This window comes from Dromiciops gliroides, chromosome 2, assembly GCF_019393635.1.
Source record: "Dromiciops gliroides isolate mDroGli1 chromosome 2, mDroGli1.pri, whole genome shotgun sequence".
Classification (NCBI taxonomy): Eukaryota; Metazoa; Chordata; class Mammalia; order Microbiotheria; family Microbiotheriidae; genus Dromiciops; species Dromiciops gliroides.
Window position 1 is genome coordinate 51,984,546 of NC_057862.1, and position 22,786 is coordinate 52,007,331.

The 22,786-nt window shown below is 45.5% G+C and overlaps 1 protein-coding gene across 3 annotated transcripts in view; it reads left to right on the forward strand.

Moving 5' to 3' along the window:
* CHST3 (carbohydrate sulfotransferase 3) overlaps positions 1 to 22,155 on the forward strand; it is a 55,107-nt gene extending 32,952 nt beyond the window's left edge. For all 3 annotated transcript variants that reach the window (XM_043986317.1, XM_043986316.1, XM_043986318.1), the window contains exons 3-4: positions 16,896 to 17,171; positions 18,457 to 22,155. In XM_043986317.1, the coding sequence (XP_043842252.1) occupies positions 17,032 to 17,171; positions 18,457 to 19,696 (1,380 nt within the window). In that variant the 5' untranslated portion in view covers positions 16,896 to 17,031 and the 3' untranslated portion in view covers positions 19,697 to 22,155. The remainder of the gene's footprint in view (positions 1 to 16,895; positions 17,172 to 18,456) is intronic.
* Positions 22,156 to 22,786: the final 631 nt, after the last annotated feature.

The window sequence follows — 22,786 nt, forward strand, 5'->3', positions numbered from 1 at the left end:
ACAGAATCTTTGTATTTTATTCTTTTCCGTTTTTATTAACGTCTCTATCTTACAAGTTTACAATTTTCTCTGGATATGCAGCAAGCGAGTCTCAAAATTAGGGTGAGTAATGATAATGATGGTGAGAATGCATATTTCTGTAGCAATTTAAGGCTGACAAAGCAGTTTCCTCACCACAGGATTGTAAGGTAGGTGTGTTCCCTGCCTCCCTTTTCATTAATTATCTAAGCATCAAAAGATTACTGGAGGGGCAGCTAGATGGTGCAGTGGATAGAGCACCAGCCCTGGAGTCAGGAGGACCTGAGTTCAAATCTGGCCTCAGACACTTAACACTTACTAGCTGTGTGACCCTGGGCAAGTCACTTAACCCCAATTGCCTCACTGAAAAAACAAACAAAAAAAAGATTACTGGAAATCCTTACTATTTAACAGAATAAAAAACAAATATATTAACAAAATAACATAAATGAAAAAAGTGCTTTAGATCTGGTCTCCACTTCAGGTCTATCTGAAGTTCTTCTAAACATGGCTTTCTTTTCTTTTTCTTTCTTTCTTCCTACTTTCCCTGCTGCCTTTTCTTCCTCCCTTCTTCCTTTTTCCTTCCTTCCTTTTTATTTCTTCCTTTCTTCCTTTCTTCCTTTCCTCTCTCCCTTCATTCTTTCCCCCTCCTTTCCTTCCTTCCTTCCTTCCCTCCTTCCCTTATTCTTTCCTTCCTTCCCTCCCTCCTTCCTTCTTTGCTTCCTTCCCTCCCTCCCTCCCTCTTTCCTTCCTTCCTTTCTTTCTGTCTTTCTGTCTCTCTTCCTTTCCTTCCTTTCTTTCTTAGGCTTGATGATAGAGAAAATGATTGAGTCATCAATAGAAATAGGAAACTTGCAAGGAGGACTGGGTTTAGAAAAATGAGGATGAGCTCAGTTCAGAACACATTGAATTTGAGGTGTTGGCAGGACATCATAATCACAGAAGTCCAAAAGACAAGTAGTTGGTGGTATAGGACAGGAACCCAAGGAATCCAATTGGGGTGGATTGATGGATTTGGGAGTCATGTGTGTAGAGAGGATAATTGAAACAATGACACTTGCACTTAGTAGGTGCGAGACAGATTGCTGACCCTTGCAAAGGTGACCAAGAAGAAGGTGTCAGTCAGGAAAGAGGAAAGCCAGAAGAGTGTAATAGAAGCAATTATATGCAAGAATACCCTGAAGGTCCATGCTATTGAATGTGGCTAGCTCCAGGGAGATGAATTAGGACCTAAAGATCCAAGAGATGCAACAGAGGAATCCTTGGCAGGGTGTGGTGGAGGAGCTTCTGGATGGGGGCAGAAGAGCTAGTTCAAAGGCCTTCTCGGTTAACCTAGGGAGGTGCGATTGCCTTGATTGACAGACCGATTGAATGATTGCTGACTATTGAGGATTACGAACTAATCAGCAGATTAGGGATCTTCTTCGCAGATACCAACTAGATATCTAACTGTTCTAAAGATAACAGCTAGATGGTGCAGAGACACCTTTCTGGAGAAGGGGCTGTGGTCCGAGTTGGGGAATTTGAAGATAGGTTAGGAGGGGCAGCTAGGTGGCACAGTGGATAGAGCACCGGCCCTGGAGTCAGGAGTACCTGAGTTCAAATCCGGCCTCAGACACTTAATACTTACTAGCTGTGTGACCCTGGGCAAGTCACTTAACCCCAATTGCCTCACTAAAAAAAAAAAAAAAAATAGATTAGGGAACATTCTCTCTATGAGGACAAGCAGAATTATGCCCCTGGGGCTCCTGCTGGGGGGGTGGGGAAACAAATAGCTGGACTGGATGCTGACCAAAGGGATTCTTGTTCAGGTGTAGGTTGGATTAGATGATGAAAAGAAGAATCTCTGGTGTCAGAGGACCTGGGTTTGAATCCTTTTCTAGTGGTTGTGTGATCTTGGGCCGATTATTTCTGGACCTTGGTTTTTCCAAACGGGAAAATGGGAAGGGAAGAATTTAAGTCAATTCCATAAACATTTATTAAGTGCCTAATATGTATCAGGCATTGGGGATTCAAATGCAAGTTTTTATTTTTTTGTGAGGCAATTGGGGTTAAGTGACTTGTCCAGGGTCACACAGCTAGTACGTGTCAAGTGTCTGAGGCCGGATTTGAACTCAGGTCCTCCTGAATCCAGGGCCAGTGCTTTATCCACTGTGCCACCTAGCTGCCCCCAAATGCAAAATTAAAGCAGTCTGCCTTCTAGGTTATATTTTGTAGGGCTCATTTGTAATGTTCTTGTTTTTGTTGTTGGGGTGGGGTTGGGTTTTTGTGGGCAATGAGGGTTAAGTGACTTGCTTAGGGTCACACATCTAGTATGTGTCAAGTGTCTGAGGCTGGATTTGAACTCAGGTCCTCCTGAATCCAGAGCCGGTGCTTTATCCACTTCACCACCTAGCTGCCCCATTCATAATGTTTTATTAATGATGTCTAACCTTTGGTAGCATCCTCACTTTGCCACTGACTACCCATGTGACCTCTGACTTGCCCCTTTCTGAGCTTCAGTTCCCTCATCTGTAAAATGAGATGGCTGTACTGGATGGCCACTGAGGTCCTTTCCAGCATTAAATCTCTAATGTTACAGTCCCTAATCACAAAAGGAAGTCAAAACTGAGGACAGTGGGACAATTAGCCTAGAAGGGGGAGGGCCAGGCTCAAAACTCTAAGCCATCAACTTTCTCCTTTCCACCATCATCATAAAACAAACCACCTCTGTATCATTTTGTCTCACCCACTTCAGGCTAATGCCTCCTCTAGGATTTGACATTCTTATCCACACATCTATTATTAGTGCAGAATTGTGAGGTGCTCCTTTCAAAAGCAATTCAATAAAGAGTGATTGAGGGGGCAGCTAGGTGGTGCAGTGGATAAAGCACCAGCCCTGGATTCAGGAGGACCTGAATTTGCCCCGCAAAACAAAACAAAACAAAACAAAAACAAAAAAACAACAACAAAAAAGAGTGATTGAGTCCCTCCTAGGAGCCAGGCTCTTTGGCTAAGCACTTCAGATACTTAATATGAAGACTCTACCTTCAAGAGGTTTCCAGTCTAGTAGGAGCAATAAAACAAGTTTCCAGTCCCCTCAGTTCCCCTGGCCCTTCACCAGTTTGCCAATGTTCCCCTTATCCCTTATGATATGTTGCCCAGCACTGAACACAATCCTCCCGATGTAGCAAACTACATCTGTAGCTGGTGCAGGAAACAGAAGGATAATTATCCCCTTTCCTCTGTTCTCACTGGGCTTCTTTCTGTCAATGGATCTTAGATTGAGTTAGCTTTGGGGGCCCCTATAACACACTGTTTACTTATGTTGAGCTTGTAGTAGACTAAAAAAATCTCTCATCTTTCCCCCAGGAACTGCTTCCTCATTCAAGTTTATCTCACCCTGGATTTGTACAATTGATTTTTTTAGCCCATATGCAGGATTTGACATTGATTCCTGCTGATTTCATCTTATTAATGTCAACCCATAGAGCTAGCTGAGATTGTTTTGAATCTTGATTTTCTCACAGCTTCCTGTGACCCCTGAGGTATTAGCCATCCTTCCTAGTTTTGTGTCCCCTGAAGATCTTCGATGCCTTTGTCTGAGACCCTGAGGGCCGAGGACAGAAGGGAAGGTCATAGAGACAGTGGATCAGTGGAGATTGTGGTACAGGGGCTCCGATACAAGGAGAGACAAAGATAGATAAAGATAGAAAGAAAAAGTGATATTGTTGGTGGTCCTGCCAGAGGGAAATATAGGGCAATATTACTAGTTCATCTCCCTAAGGGCAGAAACTAATTTTTGTCTCCTATCCTCAAGGATGAGTCCAGTGCCTTAAACACAATAGATGCTTGTTAAAGGAAAGATGGCACATAAGATGTAGGAGAGATGGAAGCAACAGTAATAGTAGCATCTAGAGTGGTACACGATGGAAAGAATCCCCGATTTCCATGCCCCACCTGCATTCTACTATCACCCCTTCACTATCCTGACCCCATACCTGAGAACGGGACCCAGTGTGAACACCCAGTCCAAGACACAGCCCAGTGTGAACACCCAGCGTGAGACACAAATCTAGCCCCCCATCACCTGCGCCCCCAGCCTCCTCCCTGATAGGCTCCCTTCTGGTTGAGGGACTTATGTATCTAGTAGGAAATGTATGTTTATAGTCTATTCTTTTTCTCTCTGCCTATAGGTTATTCTCATATGAAAAAATGCTAACTGTTTTATAGTCCCTCTACCAAAAAAAAAAAGAAGAAGGAAGGAAAAAAGAGAGAGAGAAAGAGCACTGATTTGGAGCCAAAGGTCCTGGGTTCAAATCCCACCTCAGACACTGGGCAAGTCGCTTCTTTCTTGGTCTCAGTTTGCAAATCTGCAAAATGAAAGGGCTGGCTTTAATGGCCTCTGAAGTCCCTTCTTCTAGGTCCATGTGTTTTCTGTGTGGCTTTCATCAAGACAGTTTCCTCATCTGTAAAATGAAGAAGTTGGACTCAGTGGCCCATAAGGACCCTTGCAGTTCTTGGCCTTATGGACGCTTATGGTCAGCGACGACAACAAGAATAGTATGTGCTGCACATTGTCTTCAAGGAATGTATCATTTGATCTTTATAGCCACCCAGGAACTACCTGGGAATTATTATCCCCATTCCACATATGAAGAAACCATATATTTTTTTTAAGGCAATTGGGGTTAAGTGACTTGCCCAGGGTCACACAGCTAGTAAGTGTTAAGTGTCTGAGGCCAGATTTGAACTCAGGTCCTCCTGACTCCAGGGCCGGTGCTCTATCCACTGTGCCACCTAGCTGCCCCTAAACCATAAATATTTAAGATCCTCCTCCCCTTTAGTCCTGCTCTGGGTTGGTTCTCCTGATACTGCTCCCTTTCACCCAGATGACCCACAGGTCAGTCTCCAGTGGCTCAGAGCATTTATTACCCTCTCTCCCCACCCCAGGCTCCTGGGGCCTTCTGCTGGAGCCTTTCATCTCCTTCATCTTCTTCCCTTTCAGGCTTGGAGAACAGACCCAGCCTAGTCTCAAGCAGTCTGCCCTCCAGCAAAGCAGCAGGTCAAGAAAGTCTGGCTCATAGGTTGTGTTGGCCTGCTCTCTTGTTTTCCCTTTTAAAGCAAAGCTGAGGAGTTTATTTTTTCCCCAGGGGAGGAGAAGGATTCTGGGGATTCTGAAACTAGGTCCAAAATAGAAACAGTCCCAGAAGAAAAGGGCAGGAGTTTGGTCTGGGAAGCAGGGAGACCAGACAGATGGGAGAGAAACCCCACTCTGCCAGACCAACTTGATAAACTTTTCTTAGAGAATCTGAACCTGGCAGAAACCTCGGAAATCCGCTCGGGCAGGGGGCCTTAACATTTTGGAGGTCAGGGCTCCCTAGTGAATTCTATGGACCACTCCTCAGAATTCTGCTTTAAACACATAAGATTGGAAAGGAATCCAAAGGTTAGTGAAAATAAAAATGGATTTTTTTTCCCCAGCCAAGTTTGCAGACCTCCTGAATTCTGTCTGAGGATGCTCAGGTTAAGAACTCTTGATTTAGAAGGTATGCACTATTGTGGTTCTCCCCCCTTTTCTCCTCTATTGACACCCCTTTCCTTCTTTCACGGGAAAGGTGTCTTCTCTAGAGAACTCTTTCTTGAGGGATCTAGGCCCCTGCCTGCCTTTCAGTGCAGATTTATTCAGAAGAGATTTCAATCTATGTCTCCAGCCCTTACCCCGCTCCAAAGCTCAAGATTTCCATTTCTGACTGTTGCCTGTACATCTCCACCTGGATCAATCATTCAATCAACAAGGATTTATTAAGCACCTAGTATGTGCCAGATACTAGATTAGACTTGGGAATACAAGTACAAAATGAACCAATCAGTATTCATCAGGGGCATAAATACTAACAGGGGAGACATCAACTATGTACATAATATATACAAAAATAGTTAGATACAAGGCAGTCTAGGAGGGAGGATACTAGCAGTTGGGGGGTGGGGATGGGGAGGAGGTCAAGAAAAACTTCATATAGAAGGCTGGAGGTGAATCCTGAAGAAAGGAAGGAATATGTCACTGTCACCTCCCACTCAACATATCCAAAAGCAAATTCATCATCTTTTCCCTCTTTTCCCTCTATTCCTCTATTTATGTCAATGACATCTCCATTCCCTCTCCACCCCAGTCATCTTTACCTCAAAACCTGTCATCTTTGACCCTTCCCTCTCTCTTGTCTCCCCTGCCCCCAACATCCAATAAGTTGCCAAAAGTCCTGTCATTTCTACCTAAGCAGTATCTCGGCATCTGTCCCCCTTCTTGCCATTTTTTTCTTTTTTCTTTTTTTTTTTGGTGAGGCAATTGGGGTTAAGTGACTTGCCCAGGGTCACACAGCTAGTAAGTGTTAAGTGTCTGAGGTTGGATTTGAACTCAGGTCCTCCTGACTCCAGGGCCGGTGCTCTATCCACTGTGCCACCTAGCTGCCCCCTTCTTGTCATTTTTATCCACACTTCCCTTGCTGTTGGAAGGGACCTCACTACTCCCCAGTCCAACTCACGCCTAAACAACATCTGTGATAATTAGTCATTTGGCTTTTGCTTAAAGACACCCCTCCCCGCCCCCCAGTAAAGGGGAATCAACATCTTCCTGGGGTAGTCCATTCCACTTAGGGACAGCTCAAATTGTTAGGAAGTTTTTCTTGACACTGCCCAAAATCTGAATCTCTTCTACCTTCTACCCAGTGTTCCTAGTTCTGCCCACTGGGGCCAAACTGAAAAAGTCTAATCCTTTTTCCACAGGACAGTCCTTCAAATACTTGTTGCCCACCTCCCAATTTTTCTTCTCTAGGTTAAACACTATGAGTTCCTTTAGCCTGGCCCACAGTAGGCATTTTATAAATGCTTGTTGCCTTCTTGGCTTGACCCCTCTATGGTATGATCTTGAGGTCCTTCATCATTCTGACTGCTTTCCTCTTGACATGTTTACTGACGTCCTATCTCTAGTGGATCCTTCCCTGATTGTTCCCTCCCCACAAAGTGTTCTGTTTCTCCTTTGAGATCCCACTGAATTTTCACATTCTCCGTGGATTACAATTATTTGTATACCTGGGCCTCATTTCTACTGTCACACTGTAAGCTTCTAGAGGGTAGAGACCATGTCTTACTCCTTATATCAGTGGTCCTTGCATGTAGCCTGTCCTCGGTAAGCACCATTATTGGATGGATGGATGAGTGGATGGATAAGTGGATGGATGGATGGATGGATAGATGGATAAGTGGATGGATGGATGGAAGGATGGATGGATGGATGAGTGGATAGATAGTTGACTGGGGAGAAAACTGGATGAATCTAGTACAAATCTCTAATTTTATAGAAAGTGCCCAGAAAGACTATGTGGTTTGCCCAAGGTCACACAGCTAGTTAGTGGCAGAACTGGGATTAGAATCTAGGTCTTCCTTACTCCTTATCTAGTCATCTGTCCCTTTATGCATCCTGACTCAGCTCAAGTCAGGTCTCCACAGCAGGGTGGATGTAAAGAAAACCCACTGAGAGAAATTATTATTTCTTTCTTATATGAATAACTACTTATTCAGTTAGGACCAAGGTTTTTCCCCTTTTCTACTTCCTCATCCAGAAATCAACCAGTGTAAGAAATCTTGGGCAAAGACTTATCCAGGTTAAGATAATAAAAGAAATTCTAAGTTTAGGCAAATGGGTAGATTCCTGCTCGTTGTATTTACTCAGCAGGTCTGGGAAAATGTGCATTCTCCTTTTTGTCAGATATAGAAATTGCTAATAACCTGCTAGCATTATGAACAAGATGATTAATCACCCAGAAACTATGTCTCTTGAATCTTTTAAACATCACACCATGGTGGACTGAATGTAACAGAAAAAGAGAGTGGCTCTCTTACAAATCACCATTTGCTGTACTGGTAACGACCATACATCCACAGCAGATGGATTGAGTCATAACTCTTGCTGGGAACCATCTCTTTACTTGTCAATAGGTCACACATGATATCATAAAACCCAGTACGACTCATTCCCATTTCCCAGGGTGTCACAAGAAGAGGAATGCACTTTTTCTCTAGGGAATAACATTCTAGCTTTTGCCTTCCTTCTAAAGCAAAACAACATCTCCAAGAAATCTTCCAATCAAAGCAGCTGCAAGGATAGGAAGGATCGTCCTTATTATATGAGTCAAAAATGGGGACAGAGTTAGATACATCTTGTCCTTGACCCTACACTTAGAAATTACTCGTCATGGGACCATGGATCTAGAATTAGAAGGGACTTTAGAAGCCAACTAATCCAACCATTTAATTTGTTGTTGTTGCTGCTCAGATATTTCAGTTGTGTCCTGACTCTTGGTGACCCCATTTGGAGTTTTCTTGGCAAAGATACTGGAGCCATTTAACATTTCCTTCTCCAGCTCGTTTTACAGATGAGGAAACTGAGGCAAACAGGGTTGACTTGCCCACAGTCACACAGGCAGTGAGTGTCAGAGACACTATCTGATTCCCAGGTCTTCTGAGTTCAGAACCAAACACCCTCCACTTTATCACACACAGCACTGAGTCAAATGACAAAATATTTTTTTAAAAAAAGACAATATTGGGGCAGCTAGATGGCGCAGTGGATAGAGCACCAGCCCTGGAGTCAGGAGTACCTGAGTTCAAATCTGGCCTTAGACACTTAACACTTACTAGCTGTGTGACCCTGGGCAAGTCACTTAACCCCAATTGCCTCACTTAAAAAAAAAAAAAAAAGACAATATTGAAAAACACATATGACCACCCTGTAGTAAAGGAAGCATGACATAGGTTTAAAAAAAAAGAACAACACAGTAGTAAATGGCATTTATAGATTCCACTTCCTGGACATTCGATCCTCCCTCGGCAGCTGCGCCACAACTATCTCATTTTTCCTACTCTAACTTGCTTATCCACTCTTCCTCTCCTCATCCATACTGTGCTCCCTAACTGTGGACAGGCCCCAGTGCTTTGTTTTAGGCCCACTTCATAATCTCTCTCAGGGATTCATCAGCTCTTGTGGGGTCAGTGATTATGTGGATGATTTCTGGAACCATATATCCAGCTCTCCTGACCTCCGGTTCTAGATTACCGACTGCCTGCTGAACATTTCCATCCGGATGCTCCATTCCCTGGCTCCCAAGCTCACCATGTCCAAAACAGAACTCTGGGTCTCTGTCTCCCCCTTCTTCTCTCCCCCTTTCCCTCTCTCTCTCTCTCTGTGTATGTATATGTGTAGATACACACATATGTATATTATATGAAAGTAAATGTATAGAGATATATGTATATTTCTATATAGTTACTTTTTTCTTTTTTATTATGAACTTAGTAAACATAAATAAAACCGAAGATTCCCATATACAAAGAAAAAACAAAAAAGGAGAGTATATATGAATCTATGAACTTCTGTTATAAATAATGTGTTGGGTTTTTTTCTCGCCTCTGTGTACTGTTTGGTAGGTTTTTTGGTATAATTCAGATTTAACTTGGTAGTTTCAACTGCTCTGCTTGTCTTTGTCTTCTTCTGAACTTCTGCTCTTTTCTGTTTATTTTTAAATGCTTCATTAGTGAGCTTTTCTTTTTAGTATCATTATTACTGCTCCTTAATTTCTCTCAATTATCCTACTCCTTACCTGCCCAGAAGAAAAGGTTCCCCCTTTACAGATAGGCTTGTAACAAATAAGTATAGTCATGCAAAAGAAATCCACACAGCTGTGGCCAAAAATGTGTCACCCTGTGCCTCTAGCCCAGCACTGCTGTGCCAAAAAGCACCAAGCATGTTTATTGCCAGTGCCCTGGACTGTGATCAATCATTGCACCCATCAGCTTTCTTAAGTCTCTCAGGTATTTCCGGGTATTTTCTTTTGTTTTTCTTTTCTTTCTTTTCTTTTCTTTTCTTTTCTTTTCTTTTCTTTTCTTTGCTTTTCTTTTCTTGTCTTTTGTTTTCTTTTCTTTTCTTTTCTTTTCTTTCTTTCTTTTTCCTTCTTTCTTCCTTCCTTCCTTCCTTTCTTTCTTTCTTTCTTTCTTTCTTTCTTTCTTTCTTTCTTTCTTTCTTTCTTTCTTCCTTTCTTTGTTTCATTTCTTTTTGGTATTTTCTTTACCATTGTAGTGCCTACAGAAATGGTTCTCCCAGTTCTGCTCACGTTACTCTCTCAGTATACAAGACCTCCCAGGTGTTTTGGAGATCATGCCTTTCATAATTTCTTACAGTGAAATAATAGTTCACTGAATTCTTTTGCTATACCAGAGTTCATTCAGCCAACACTGTTTCTGTATCTATAAAATGATGGGGTTGGACTTGATGAGAGTTCACATTTTTTCCAGCTCTAAGTCCCATGTTTCTGTGAAATATCACTGAGGCAAGAAAATCCAACCAGCTGTTTCTCTTCCTCCCTCTCAGGGAAGCCAGAGAAAACTCCCAAGCCATCCCTTAGCAATTTCTGTCAGGGCAAAGGGGTGGGTGGGAAGGACCTGCTCTGTTTCAATCGATTACATGGTTTTGTAGCTTTATGACTAGACCTCAGAGAGTCATCTAGTACAGCTCTCTCATCTTGCAGATGAGGAAACTGAGACCATAGAGGTGACTTGACCAAGGTCACACTATTGTAAATGGCAGGCCTGGGGCTTGGATGAAGGTCTCCTGGCTTCCCAGTCTTTGGACATGTTCCCGCTATACTGAAAACCAAACAAAAAAGTCAGTGTGTTTTCCACACTAAAGATCCTATTGTGCTGGAAAAGTAGGAACTTATTCCTTCTTACTTCCCTCCCAAACTTGCTCAGTACATGACCTTGGCCTCCTGGGAGGGGGGTCTCCTCCTGAATACTGCTTCCTGTGAGCTGGCTGATGGGGTGTTCCCAGAGCTGTCTGGGAGATATCTCCCTAAGATGCGTCAGAAACAGTCCCCAAGAGCCATGCTATCACTGGAGTCACCAGGGCTCTGCGCAAGTCATAATGGGAATAAGATTCTGTAGACTTCCTGCCAGGTGAGTGAATGCTGTTTTTAGATGGGGATTTCTGGGAGAGGAAGTTGGACATTCTCCTCAGAAGCAAAATCCAGCTGTCTCTGTGTTTTCCCAGGATGATCTGTGGATAGGTAGACTGACAGATGACTCTCCACACAATTCAGCATTTGGGGGAAGCCCCCCAACAGGAAACCTTCATCCAACTGTGACCCTAAGAATACTTGAACTGGGTAGTATAGTAGGGAGTGCACTAGATTGGGAGTGAGGCTAGATCTACATACAAATCTCCCCTTAAAATACTTACTCACGAGATTAGATCTAGCATGGACCTTAAAGGTAGTTGTGTGGCCATTGTGCGAGCCAATCTCTCCAAGCCTCAGTTTACTCATCTGTGAAATGAGGATAATACCTCACAGGGTTGTTGCAAATAATGAGTCAAGTCAACAAGAATTTATTGAGTTTCTACTATGTGCTGGGAACTGTACAAATGACATAATGTGTATTAAGCACTTTGCAAATCTTAAAGCATGATATGGAGAGGTCTTTGAATAAGCCCAGCCTGTGATAAGCTCTGCTTGGGTAGAACTGTTGTTAGAGAGATGCCAACATTTATTTGCACCCTCACTCCCTTCCCACCTTCTCCCTTGGAATTGGAGGCTGTTACCACCCCCCCCCATCCCCACCCCACCCCAACACACACATGCCACCTGCCCTTCCCCCACACGTGATGATAACAGAAGCAGCCATCAGGGAGAGGAAGGAGACCCTGGTGAAGATATCCACACCCTACCTCCAAGGGACGACAACCAACAGTCATTTATATCAGGTTCCTACTGGGTGCCAGGCATTGTGCCAGTCGGTGGGAATACAAAGACAAAAGTGAGACAATCCCTGCCCCTGAGAAGCTGATATGTTATTGGGGGAGAATACAACATATTCCTAAATAATTAAATACAAGGTATAGAATAATAATAACTGGCATTTATAGAACAGTTTATGGTCTGTAAAATGCTTTGGGGGCATTCATTTCTATTCTTACAACAACCCTCGGTATAGGAACTATTATTGTCACGTTACACATAAGGAAACTGAGGCAAGCAGAGGTTAAATGACTTGTCCAGGGTCACACAGCTGGTAGGTAGGATTTGAACTTGAGTTTTTTCTGCCGCTCAGCCAGTGCTGTATCTACTCCTCTGCCTTCCTTTCTTTTTGCCTTTGGCTTCCATATGTCTATGCCCCCTAATGAGCCCTCTTTGTCTAAAAGGCATTTAGTGACTTTACTCACACATTTTTCAAATTGTTTTGCTGAACCGTTGGAGCAATTCACAGTTTCACCAACAGCATATTAGTGTGTTCAGGCAAGTGTGGCCTGTTTTCCCCCTGAGTTTAGTACTTCTTCTCTAATTTGGGCTGTGAGCCCTCCAGGCAGGATTTATGTTCTCTCCTCCTTTTGACAAGGCATGGCTCTCATTGGTATTCAATCAATGCTAATTATACTATTAATAACCCTCTAAATGAGCCTGGTGCTATTCTCAAGGACACCCAGACATTCAAGGCAATGATATTTGCTCTAATTTTTTTAGGTGGCCTTGAAATTAGACATTTAAACCTGAATTTGGAAGATCGTGAGACAAGCAAGGCTGCTCTTGGTTGGTCTTTTTTTTTTTTAGTGAGGCAATGGGGGTTAAGTGACTTGCCCAGGGTCACACAGCTAGTAAGTGTTAAGTGTCTGAGGCCAGATTTGAACTCAGGTACTCCTGACTCCAGGGCCGGTGCTCTATCCACTGCGCCACCTAGCTTCCCCTGGATGTCTTAGGGTTTTTTTCTTCTCTTTCTTTCCTTCTTTCTTTCCTTCCTTCCTTTCTTTCTTTCTTTCTTTCTTTCTTTCTTTCTTTCTTTCTTTCTTTCTTTCTTTCTTTCTTTCTTTCTTTCTTCCTTCCTTTCTTTCTTTCTTTCTTTTTTTTGGGGGGTGGAACAATGAGGGTTATGTGACTTGCCCAGGGTCACACAGCTAGTACATGTCAAGTGTCTGATGCCAGATTCGAACTCAGGTTCTCCTGAATCCAGGGCTGGTGCTTTATCCACTGTGCCACCCAGCTGCCCCCGATGTCTTAGTTTCATGGCATATTTGTTCATCATAGGACAAGTCTAGAGTGGAAGTTGGTCCCCTTCTGTTGCCTCTCTTCTTCTACTATAGACCTAAACTTATGAAAATTGGGGCACTATCCCCTCAAACCCCCTGAAGTCTCTGTCTCCATGCTTGATGCCACCGCCTTAGCCCTTCCCTGCAGCCCAGAGGCTGCACCAGCATCCACATGGAACAGGGTCTAGAAAAGCTACAGCCCTCCCATGCTTACATTTTTCTAGCATTCATCAATGAGCTGTTTTTACACTTGGAAAACTTACGTTCCCACAGGGTTTCTCCTTACTCTGCCGGCAAAGAGCCAGCTATTTTTCTTTGGAAAGGACAAAGACTCTTGTGCATTCCAGCAAAGTAGTAAAACATTCAAAACCCAGAAGGCTCCATTCATTCTCTTGCCTTGTTCCCCTCTTCATATCACCTCCTGAGGGAAGGTTTCAATTCCATTCCCTGACTCCTTAAAACCCCTTTTGTTGTTCTTTCTTAGTCCTTAAGTTCAGATGTTTCCTCCAATCTCTGTCTCTCTCTGTCTCTGTGTGTGTGTGTGTCTCTTTCTCTTTCCTTTCTCTCTTTTTCTCTCTCTCTTTCCTTTCTCTCTTTTTCTGTCTCTCTCTCCTTCTGTCTGTCTCTCTCTCTCTCTGTTTCTCTGTCTCTGTCTCTCTGTCTGTGTCTCTCTCTGTGTCTGTCTGTCTCTCTCCCTGTCTCTCTTTTTCTGTCTCTCCTGTCTGTCTTTGTATCTGTCTCTGTCTGTCTGTTTCTGTTTCTCTGTGTCTCTGTGTCTCTCTGTGTCTCTGTGTGTGTCTCTCTGTGTCTCTGTCTCTCTCTTTCTCTGTCTCTGTGTCTCTCTGTCTCTCTCCCACCTCCAGACCATCACTTAACCCATTTGCCTTAAATATCTGTCTGGGGCCATCTCCAGTTGTCCTGATGTCTATCTTACCACTGGCCCCAGATGGCTCTGGAGGAAAAAGTGATGTTTGGTGACCTTGCACAACCCTCCCTCACTTAAATCCAATTCATTGCCAGTCATGATTCCACCCCAATGTCATGGTCCTCTTGGAGAATGAAGGACAAAAAATAACACCTGCCCAGGAGTTGCCCAGGTGCACAGGGAGGTTAAATGATTTGCCCCGTCACACAGCCAGTATTGAATCTTGGTTTTCCTAACTCACTCCATGGTGCCATCTATCCACTATGCCAAGATTCCTTCCCCCTGTTCCCTATTTTATGCACGAGGAAATAGACTCAGAACAGGGAGTTGACTAGTCAGAGTAGAAGTTAAGAAGAGGCAAATGGTCTCTGGAGTCAGAGGACCTGGGTTCAAAACTACCTCTGATGCCTTTGTTACCTTGAGCAAGTTGAAAACCCTGGCTGATTCCCTTGTCTAGAAAAGGAGACAGTTAAACCGGCCTCTGAGAGCCCTTTGAGCTTGAATCTATGATCCTCTAATTTGATGTAAGCCAGACATAAGGAAAAAGGGTGGTTGCCCATTTGTCAGCTATGCTGCAGAGAGGATTCTTATTCAGAGAAGGATTGGGTTAGATGGTATGCAATAGAAAAACACTATTTGCAATTAAGTGATACTGTTTGCAAAACATTATGCTACATACTGGAAATACAAATGGATAATGATACAAATAAGAGTCCTTGCTCTCAAGAGCTTACATTCTAATTGTTGGAGACAGTACAACATGGAAGAAATGCCCTGTGTTCTTTAGGGTGTATCAGCAGGGCTGCTGGCAAGGTTCTTAGGGTGCATTGTTGGAAAGCAGAGATTCTGGTCACATTTGAGTGGGCAAAGTTTAAGTTGGGACCACTAGAAGATGACAAGAAGGATCATAGATTGGTCCAATGGGTACTGCCCTCCGAGCAGGTGGGGTTTGATCTTAGATGGCTTCTGAGCTTTTCAAACCCCAAGTGTCTATGATTCTGTGGCCATAGTTGTTTCTCCACAAAGCTAGGCTCTAGGGACTAGAAATATGGGCTGGGTGGGCGATCTGCAAGGACATTTGAACACAGAGGTTTGGGAGGAGCAGACACTATCCCTACAGAATGAAGAGTTCCATGTGAAATCTGATCCACAGCCCCGCATGTCTCCTCCAACCCACGCTTCTCCTCGCTTCTATCCAAGAGGCCAGAACAGGATGGGGATTCAGAGGCCTGTAGATTCTCTGTTGAAGGAAGCTCCAATGGAGATGTTATCATAGGGACTCCCTCTTCTTTCTTCAGTGGTTTCTAGGGAAGCTGCAGGGATCCCCTGAGGAAACAGCTGGTGTGGAAGGAGCCTGAGTCCCTGAAACTCTTGGACTCTTGCACAGGTAGAAATACAGAGGATGCTTCCAGAGAGGAAGTACTCAAGGCTGGGAAGCGTCTCTGGGAAGACTAGTTCTGCTTAAGGGAAATAAATACACCACTGATATACGATGTTAGGGTTGGCGATCATCTCTTCCTAGAAATCTGGCCCCTCTTGGCATAAGGATCATTGAGAAAGAAAAAACCACCACCACCACTTTGTTCCTTTGAGAAAACAGGGCTGTGATAGATGAGCAGTACACGTGCTCTCCAGGTACTTGAGTGGGACAGTGTCTGGGCTCTGCCGAGGCCAGGGGCTGGGAAGGAGCTTCCTGGTCACATCCTCAGCGGTCACGCTTACTTCACAGACTTTCCCAGGTTATCAACAACCTCTTCAGTGCTCTTCCCCAAGCCCCATCTTCTTTGATCTCAGCTGCTTTGGAAGATGTTGGCTGTCCTCTCTTCCTAGATAACTTTCTCTTTTTTGGTTCCATTTTTCCTTTCCTGAGGCATCTAGGTGGAGTAGTAGGTAGGGTGTTGGACTCTGAGTCAGTCAGGAGGTCCTGAGTTTGAATTCTGCCTTTGATGTTTATGTAACTCTGAGTCAGTCACTTAACCTTTCTTCAGCTTCACTCTCCTCATCTCTAAAAGAAAGATAATTAGCAACCACCTCACAAGATCGTGTGATAATATAAGCAAAGTGCTTTGTAAACCTTAATATAAATATATAATTAATATAAATTTTAGATAGTATTCTTCCTCAATATTGCTCTACTGAGTGTCCTCTTATCTCACTTTTTATTTGTAAGCCATTGGGGTTAAGTGACTTGCCCAGGGTCACACAACTAGTAGTAAGTCTTTGAAGCTACATTTAAACACACATCCTCCAGACTCCAGGGCTAGTGCTATATCCTCCACTTGTCTCACTTTTTTAAAAAAGTATTTTGTTGATTCTTTTAAAAAAAATTTTTCTTGGAGAGGGCAATGAGGATTAAGTGACTTGCCCAGGGTCACATAGCTAGTAAATGTCAAGTATCTGAGGCCAAATTTGAACTCAGGTCTTCCTGAATCCAGGGCTGGTGCTTTATCCACTGTGCCACCCTATTTTGTTGATTCTTTCAAAAAAACACCCCAAAACATCATTGTGACTTCCAGCCAACCCTCAACAGGACCCACCCTTGTAACAGACATGGAGATGAGCAAAGCAGCCAACATTGACTCCTTCCTTATGCTTAGCTCCACGCCTCTAATTCACCACCTCTCTGCTGAGAAGGGGGTATGTTTCCATAAAAATCATCTTTTAATTCAATTCAGTTTCAGATTCCAGCCAATCCATGTCATTCATTTTGGTTTGGGGCTCTCTTTGCTCTAGGTTCTATAGATAGGGTCCTTGAAAGTGTGAGGTCCTGCATCTGCTACCTCCACCATCCCTTTTTACCTTGTTTCAAAATGCTTGGCTGACATCACTTTTCTCTTTTTGCAGGACGTGAGTGTCCTCCACCTGATGACAAGATCGAAGATGTGGTCCAGCTAACTACACAAGGTTAGGGGCTGGACAGTTTGTTGGGAGGGGAAGGAGCTCCCAGAGCCCCTCCCTCCCTCTCCTCCAATCAATCCCCATGGAAAAAGGATATTCTTGGCCCCAGGATACTCGGGACCTTCTACACAGCCTGAGAATGAGGAGCAAATATGCTCTTTTCCTGCTGTTTGTCGTCATCGTTTTTGTCTTCATTGAGAAAGAAAATAAAATCATATCAAGGTAAGAAAGGAGGGAACCATCCTTCCTTATTTCCACAAATTCCTTCATTCATTGAACAAAAGTCTCTACTCTGTATGAAGCATTACTCAAGACACTGGGACCCATGCAGAGTTTGGATAACACATGATTCCTACCCTCACAGAGCTTGTAAACTAGATGGGAGATGAAACGAAACAATGACACAAAAACCCTTTCAACCCCGTTTCATTCATTTGTCTGTCCACCCATACATCCATCTGTCCACCCACCCATCCACTTATCCATCCATCCATCCATCCATCCATCCATACATACATACATACATACATACATACATACATACATACATACATACATACATACACCCATACACCTATTTACCCATCTACCCATCCATCCATCCATCAGTCTGTCCATCCATCTGTCTGTCTACCTATCTATCTATTAGCAGAACCTGTGGTTTCATTGGTATAGGGAATTCTCAATGAGGAAATTCCTACCAATGCAGATTGGTACCTGCTCCACTACTTGGGAACCAAAACCAAATATCATAAATATTTATTACAAGAGTTTTCTTTCTTTTTCCAATTGGTTGGAAGGGGACAGGGGGGTAGGAGGGAAAAAAAAAAAAACATTGCTTGATAATTAGGGGGGGTAATTTAATTTTTTAAAAAAGAGACCTGAGTTCCAGTCCTGACTTTGCTACTATCTTTTTGTTTTTGTTTTTTGCGGGGCAATGGGGGTTAAGTGACTTGCCCAGGGTCACACAGCTAGTAAGTGTCAAGTGTCTGAGGCCGGATTTGAATTCAGGTACTCCTGAATCCAGGGCCAGTGCTTTATCCACTGTGCCACCTAGCTGCTCCGCTACTATCTTTTAGAGGGGGTTGCAATCAGGGTTAAGTGACTTGCCCACAGTCACACAGCTAGTAAGTGTCTGAGGCTGGATTTGAACTCAGGTCCTCTTGACTCCAGGGCTGGTACTCTATCCACTGCACCACCTTTTTAGCTGTATGAACTTGGGCAAATTACTAGACTGGTCCTCACTTTCTTCCTCTGTCAAATGGAGAGTTTGAACAAGTGACCTCTGAGGTCTAGCTCAGCTCTAACATCCTTGGATTCTATTTCTCTGAGTCAGGGATTGAAGTAGAAGAATTGTTCCAAGGTGATTTCCTGGCCATGTGTTGGCATTTCCCTGCATAGGTGCTTTGCAGACCTAAAAGTGAATATATGAATTTTAGCTGCTGCTTCTCTTCCTCCTTCCCTCCTCCTCCTCCTCCTCCTTATTTTTTTTCCTTTGTGCTCACAGGGTCTCTGACAAGCTGAAGCAAATCCCACAATCCCTAATGGATGCCAACGGCACCGACCCAGCCCTGATCCTATCAGAGAATGCATCCCTCCTGTCCCTGAGTGAATTGGATTCTTCCTTCTCCCAGCTCCAACAGCGGCTCCGGAACATCACCCTGCAGCTGGGTGGAGAGCCCGAGGAGCTGCCCCTGGGCCCTCGCCGACACGTTCTTCTGATGGCCACCACCAGGACTGGCTCCTCCTTCGTGGGGGAGTTCTTTAACCAGCAAGGTAACATCTTCTACCTCTTCGAGCCTCTGTGGCATATCGAACGGACAGTGACCTTTGAACCTGGGGGAGCCAACGCTGCCGGCTCTGCCCTGGTGTACCGGGATGTGCTGAAGCAGCTGTTCCTATGTGACCTCTACATCCTGGAACACTTCATCACCCCACTTCCCGAGGACCACTTGACTCAGTTCATGTTCCGGAGAGGGTCCAGCCGCTCGCTCTGCGAGGAGCCTGTCTGTACACCCTTCGTCAAGAAGGTCTTTGAGAAGTACCATTGTAAGAACCGCCGCTGCGGCCCCCTCAACTTGACGTTGGCCATGGATGCCTGCCAGCGCAAAGAGCACATGGCCCTCAAAGCTGTGCGCATCCGACAGCTGGAGTTCCTTCGCCCCCTGGTAGAAGACCCCCGCCTGGACATGCGGATCATCCAGCTGGTCCGGGACCCCCGGGCCGTGCAGGCATCCCGCATGGTGGCCTTCTCTGGCAAGTATGAGACCTGGAAGAAATGGGTGGCGGAAGGAGAGGCCCGACTGCGGGAGGACGAGGTCCAGAGGCTCCGGGGGAACTGTGAGAGCATCCGCCTGTCGGCTGAGCTGGGCCTGAGCCAGCCCTCCTGGCTGCGGGGCCGCTACATGTTGGTCCGCTATGAGGACGTGGCCCGCCTGCCTCTGCAGAAGGCCCGGGAGATGTACCGCTTTGCGGGGATCACCCTGACCCCGCAGGTGGAGGATTGGATCCGTAAGAACACCCAAGCCCCGCGGGACAGCAACGGCATCTACTCCACCCAGAAGAACTCCTCAGAGCAGTTTGACAAGTGGCGCTTCAGCATCCCCTTCAAACTGGCGCAGGTGGTCCAGGGGGCCTGTGGCCCTGCCATGCGACTCTTTGGCTACAAGCTGGCGCCAGACCCGGCCACCCTCACCAATCGCTCCATCAGTCTCCTGGAGGACCGTGGCACCTTCTGGGTGACGTAATGGCAGAAGGGGCACTGGGCCCTTAACCACGATCCCCGCCCTCACCCCCCTGACCTCCTACTGATGTCAGCTGCCAAACAAATGCAACAGATAAGTCAGGGCAATGACCCAGAGCCCGAAGAGGGCGGGCACCTGGTGGCAAGGGTCACCCAGTAAGAAGTTAAATGAGCCAGGCACGTCCTTCTTGCTAGAGAAGTAGGCCTTATCCCCCCTCCACTCCGGCCCCCATTTCTCTCTCTCCTCTTTATCCTTTTGTCCCCAGGATTTCCTAGAACAGAGAGAGACCAGGGCAGGTTCCTGACCTGCTTCTGGGACTTTCAAAGCTCCATCTGACAAGGATGAATTCTCCCCAGGAGGCTCGAAGCCAGACAGGGCCTGTTGATGTCCCGACTTCATTTTCACCCACTGACAGCTCGCTCTGCTTCCAGCCCCTTTCTCCCCTTCTTCAGACAAGTGCCTCCCTGGCCCTGCGGGGTCCATCTGTCCTTGATTGTAATTGTTGGGGGAGGTGGGCCTGGAGGGGAGAGTCACGGCCCCAGTACCAGGGGCCTGCCTGGGATGATAAGCCTGACTAGAGAGGCTCATTTCAAATGGCAAACTCCCAGTCCCAAGTGAGGCCCTGCCTGCTCCTGCTCCTTGCTACCTCCTTTTATCTCTGCTTCCTCACTTTTGTGGTCCATGGGCTGCTTTAAGCTGGCTTTTGACCCACCCTCATAACATCTTATTTATGAAGACCCCAGCCCCCAGGGGCCCTGTCCAAAGTCATTGGGCTCCAGAGAGTCAGCCTCTTGCTCCTCCAGGGCTACCCAGGCCTCCTTATGGAAGGCATGATCAAAGCTTGGCCTAGGGGGATGCATAAAGGCCTCCTTTGGTTGTCTGGCTGGCGGGGTGGAGGGGATTTGGAACAGCGCCTGGAGAAGGTATGAAGAATATGCAGGGGAGAAGGGGGAACGGGACAACCCCAAACCCCCAGACCCTTCTCTAGAAGACACTGGTTCTCTTCCTGCCCCTTCTTCAGCCCACAGATTAGCCATCAAGCTGACAGGCTGTCCACCCTTTTCCACGTCTGGAAGCTCCCCTCCCCTCCCCACCTCCTTGGGGTTTCTTCTCGGCTTGGGGCTTAAACGTTATTTATGGTTTGGTTCCTCCCTTTGTTATTGTTCTCCCAGTATAAAGTATTGGTTGGAGGTTGGTAGAGAAGACACTTGGGGCCTTGAGGGAGACTTGAGGGAGACTTGGAGGAGCCAAAGGCTGGGGTTTCCCCTTAACCCAGGGAGCAGAAGCCATTGCTACAGGGGGGTCCCCAGAAGCAGAGTGAGGCAGCTGGAGTCAATTTGAGTCTGCTCAGCTCTCTCTCCCCTCCCGCCCCCAGCCCTGCTTTTCAGGAGACAGTCTTCATTACCCCCTTTGTCTTCCAGGGCTGGGAGTGCTTCCCCATCTCCTTTGAGGGGCACCCCGGCCTCAGGATGTCGTCTCCATGTGCATGTTTTGCTTCTAAAGACAATGTCCAGTGACAAGCTGCCCCTCTCCCCTCCAGGGCCAAGGCCTGGAAATTAACACACAAAAATGCGGTTGTTCCATATAGTTCATTCATTCTACCAGCATTTCTTAAAGTGCCTTCAAGTTACCAAAGCTCTGTACCAGGGACTTGGCATCCAAAGACACACACACAAAAATAGTGCCTGTCTTCCGGGAGCTTACATTCTCCTGGGCAATTCAGCACATACAAGTGAGAGTTTGTCATCCCAGGCCAGCTTATTTGGTGAAAGAAGGGTGACATTCTATTGGGGGCTGGTCCTAGCTCAGGGGAACAGGGAAGAAACATTCCTAAAGGCAATCAAGATGCAGAGCGTTCAGAACAGTGATGGATTCATCCTTGTTTGGGGGCTATTTCAGTTGGTGGGAGCTGTCATCATGCATGGATGTCTCTCCGTTCTTGATTTCCTAGTCCATGTATGGGCAGTGCAGAACTGTGGCTCTAATGGCCTCCCCTGGTAGAGAGAGCTTCAGTTTGAACAAACCGGACTAAGACTCAAAGACCCAGTAACACTGTCTGGGAGCCTCTTCCCACCTCAGGATGTGGTGTTGCTGAAGATGTTTCTGGCAGGTCCAGAAATGTTTCTTTCTAATGAGGAGACTACTTTCCCCTTCCTTCCTCTCCCCACCCCTCCTGTACCTCTTGGCTTCCCAGAGTGGGAAGCTACCAGCTCGGGCCAGCACCATGCTAACAGGAACCGAGGGGTGATTGGGGTGGGGGGGGCTGTTTTACCTCCACTCCCAGTGTTGCTTTCTGCGGGGCTGGTCTTGCACATGCTGCAGGCTCCCTGCTCCCTACACTGCCTTCCCCCTCCTGCCACCAGAGATTTCTGGAGAAGTCTAATGAGGATGAACTTGGGAGGGGAGGGTTTCCTGTCTTTGGAGTATTGTTCACTGCAAATTGAATTAATTTATTTATTTTGTGAAGAGATGAAAAATAAAAAATAGTTTATTTGCAGGGAGTCTGTGTTATATGTGTAAATACACTAAAAAAAAAACAGTGGGGGGAGAGACAGAGAGAGAGAAAGAGAGAAGGGGTGGGGAGAGAGAGAGCTAAAAATAGAAATGAGGAAGAAGCCAGGAGCTGTTGGTCCAGGATGAGTCCCTGATATTTGTTAGGAAAAGCTCCATCGTTATTCTTCTGTTCAATTAGCTGGAGAAGTCAGAATTCCCAGGTTTTCTGCAGTTGCCACTGTTATTAGCTTCACCTGGGTTTTCACATGTTCTCATTCCCATCTTTACAATGATCATTGTGTTTAGGGAAACATGGGGACTGAATGTACCGACCACCCAGAAGGAAGGAAAATGAGAACGTTTTAGAAGGCTGTGAATAAAGTTAAGATAAAAACAGCTGTAAAAAAAAAAAATTAAACAGCAGTTATGCTCTGCCAACTCTCAGGGCCCCAAAGGTGATCAGGAGAGCCAACCATTTACTTTGTACCCACAGGATCCAAACCTGGAATCATAGAAGTATATTTGGGGCTTTCTGTTCCCATCTCCCCTGCTCCCCTACCATCCACAGATCAGAGCCCTTGAACAAGAGCAGCAGTGCTA